General features: G+C 45.6%; 2 protein-coding genes across 2 annotated transcripts; both read right to left on the bottom strand.

Moving 5' to 3' along the window:
- Positions 1-331: 331 nt before the first annotated feature.
- Positions 332-1591, bottom strand: LOC145958002 (uncharacterized). The gene is made up of 2 exons (XM_083074450.1): positions 1192-1591; positions 332-1089 (listed from the first exon to the last, which is right to left on the bottom strand). The coding sequence occupies exons 1-2, from the start codon at positions 1589-1591 to the stop codon at positions 332-334; spliced, it is 1158 nt and encodes a 385-aa protein (XP_082930576.1).
- A 9-nt stretch (positions 1592-1600) lies between these two features.
- On the bottom strand, positions 1601-2086 carry LOC145958001 (uncharacterized). The gene has a single exon (XM_083074449.1). It carries the CDS (start codon positions 2084-2086, stop codon positions 1601-1603), a length of 486 nt encoding a protein of 161 aa, XP_082930575.1.
- Positions 2087-2472: the final 386 nt, after the last annotated feature.

Below are 2472 nucleotides of genomic sequence, written 5' to 3'. Positions count from 1 at the left end.
CCCTGCGCTGAATAGTTTTTTAGTTTCAACTTTAACAGCTTCTCTTCTTTTACCACCAATCTTTCTTTGCTTTTGGGACACTGGCTTCGCTCCCCTGTAGATAGCTAACTTGTGGCAAATCAAGTTGGGGTTTATCCCTGGCATATCTGCACTACTCCATGCAAAGAGATAAGCATTTTCAGTAAGAATTGACATGATTTTACCTCGGAGATCATTTTCTATGTGTTTTCCAATTTTGGTGCACTATCCTGGCTTCTTACCAATCTGGAATTCAATTAGCTCGTCAACAGGGCTAGGTCGGTGGTCATGCATGTCAACTTGAGGATCCAGGTTAGCCATTTCCCTTGTACCGATGGGCGATAACAGCAGAAGTTGACTTCTCGGGTTGAAGATTGGTAGGTGCAATCTTCAGGCTCTCAGCATAACATCTCCTTGCTACTTGCTGATTAGCTTTGACAGTTATTATATGTCCGTCTATGCCCGGGAATTTCATAGTCAAATGGGGCGTTGACACAATTGCTCCTAACTGGTTTAATGTTGGTCTCCCAATAAGAATATTGTAGGAGGTGATGGCATCAACCAAGTACTTCGCCAATACTCTCCTTGAATTTTGAGTTGTACCAAAAGAGGTTAATAATTCAATGAAACCACGAGTATGAACTCGCTCACCTGCGAACCCAACGAGAGGCTCGGAATATGGTTGGATCATATTATGAGGGATGTCAAGCTTCAAGAAAGTGGGCCAATACAGCACGTCGGCAGAGCTACCTTGGTCAATCAATGTTTTCTGAACTTCCCAGTTAGCCACCTCGACCGAGATGACCATGTGATCGTCTTGGTTTAGGCTTATGCCTTCATAATCATCGTCGGTGAAGATGATGGGAGGAGTTGATGGATTCGGTTTGGAGTCCTCGTTGTCGTAACCATTGATGTTGTGGACGTTTCGTAGATGTCTCTTTCTGGCGGAGTTGGAGCTTCCTCCTCCAGCGAAGCCCCCCACAATGGTATTGATGACCCCACGCAAGTTATTCTCGGTAGAGGATTTGTCTCCGTGCTGTGGATCGACACTGTTTGCGCTGGATTTGTTTTCTTCATGCGTGGGTGCTTGTTGATAGTTACCTTGCTCAGATCGGCCTTGGTAACCTTGGTATCGTCCTTGATATCGGTTTGAATATGGACCTCATCCTTTGCCGCGTCCCCGTAAACCCCCGCGGGAAGCTTGACCACGTTGGACATATTGTCCAAGGTGACCGGCTTGAATCAGTTCTTCGATTTTGTCTTTGAGGCTCCAACATTCTTCCGTTGTGTGTCCATGATTTATGTGATATCGACAATGTTTTCTCTTGTCGGCATTGGCCGAGTTGTATGCCAAGGGAGGTAAGGAGATCAGATCTGGATGATTAGCTTCCTCTAAAATGTTAACTCGAGGAGCGTTAAGGGGTGTGTAAAAATCATACCTGGGACCTCGTGCTTGACGAGGTCTCTTGGATCTTTGATCGAAGTGATTCTTGTTCTTCTCCTTACTACTGGACTCGCCTTTGACAGCAAGACCATCTCGGATATTATTACGAAATTCAGCATGTTCTTCCATTTGGATGTATCAGGCAGCGCGTGCTCTCAGTTCATCCATGCTGGTTGGTTGGTGTCGGCAAAGACTGTCAACAAAAGGTCCAGGTTTGAGTTCCATCAGCATGGAATGGAGGGCGACTTCAGGATTGAGGTTTCGGATTTTGATGGAAACGTTGGCAAATCGTTCCATAAAATGCAGGAGGGATTCATCATCTTGTTGTCGCAGGTTAGCCAACGCTACTGAGGTGATATGACGAGGTCTACTAGTGGCATATTGGGCAGAGAAAAGACAAACCAAAGTATCAAAATTATCTACTAATCTGAGTGGTAGTTGTGTGTACCAACTAAGGGCAGCCCCTTTGAGTGAAGTTGGGAATACCCAGCACATGATGGCATCATCATTCGTATAAAGGTTGATTTGGGTAACATATGCATCAATGTGCTCATCGGGATCAGTGGTTCCATCGTATCTATCAATGTTTAACGGTTTCCAAGTAGGTGGGAGAGGAACTTCCATTATTCCATCAACGAATAGGTTTCGTCGAGTGGAATGTGGATCATACTCAGGACGACTGATGTGAGTATGTGCAGATCAATGAGTTCGAGTGGGTTTTGGTGGGTATGTAGGATCGGGAGAAGACTGATGTTCTTCTATAGTAGGTGGAACATGGCTAGCATGATGAGTGTATGGCGGTGGTTGATTTTGCTGCCATTGTGCTCGGAATGCGGCCTGTTCGGCACGTAACTGTTGTAAATCGGCTTCATGCTGTTTACGCAGATTTTCCATCGTTGCCGCATGTTGTCGTTGCATCAGTTCTATCTGTTCAAGTAACCGTCGTAGGGCCGGATTATCTTCCATGTTCGGTGTGCTTGAACGTGGTATACTCGTTGCTCTGTTGGTCT

This window comes from Cajanus cajan, chromosome 5, assembly GCF_000230855.2.
Source record: "Cajanus cajan strain Asha chromosome 5, NIPB_CcT2T_4, whole genome shotgun sequence".
In the NCBI taxonomy this organism is placed as follows: Eukaryota; Viridiplantae; Streptophyta; class Magnoliopsida; order Fabales; family Fabaceae; genus Cajanus; species Cajanus cajan.
Note: the sequence above shows the minus strand (reverse complement) of the source record. Positions and strands in the feature narration are given on the sequence as shown.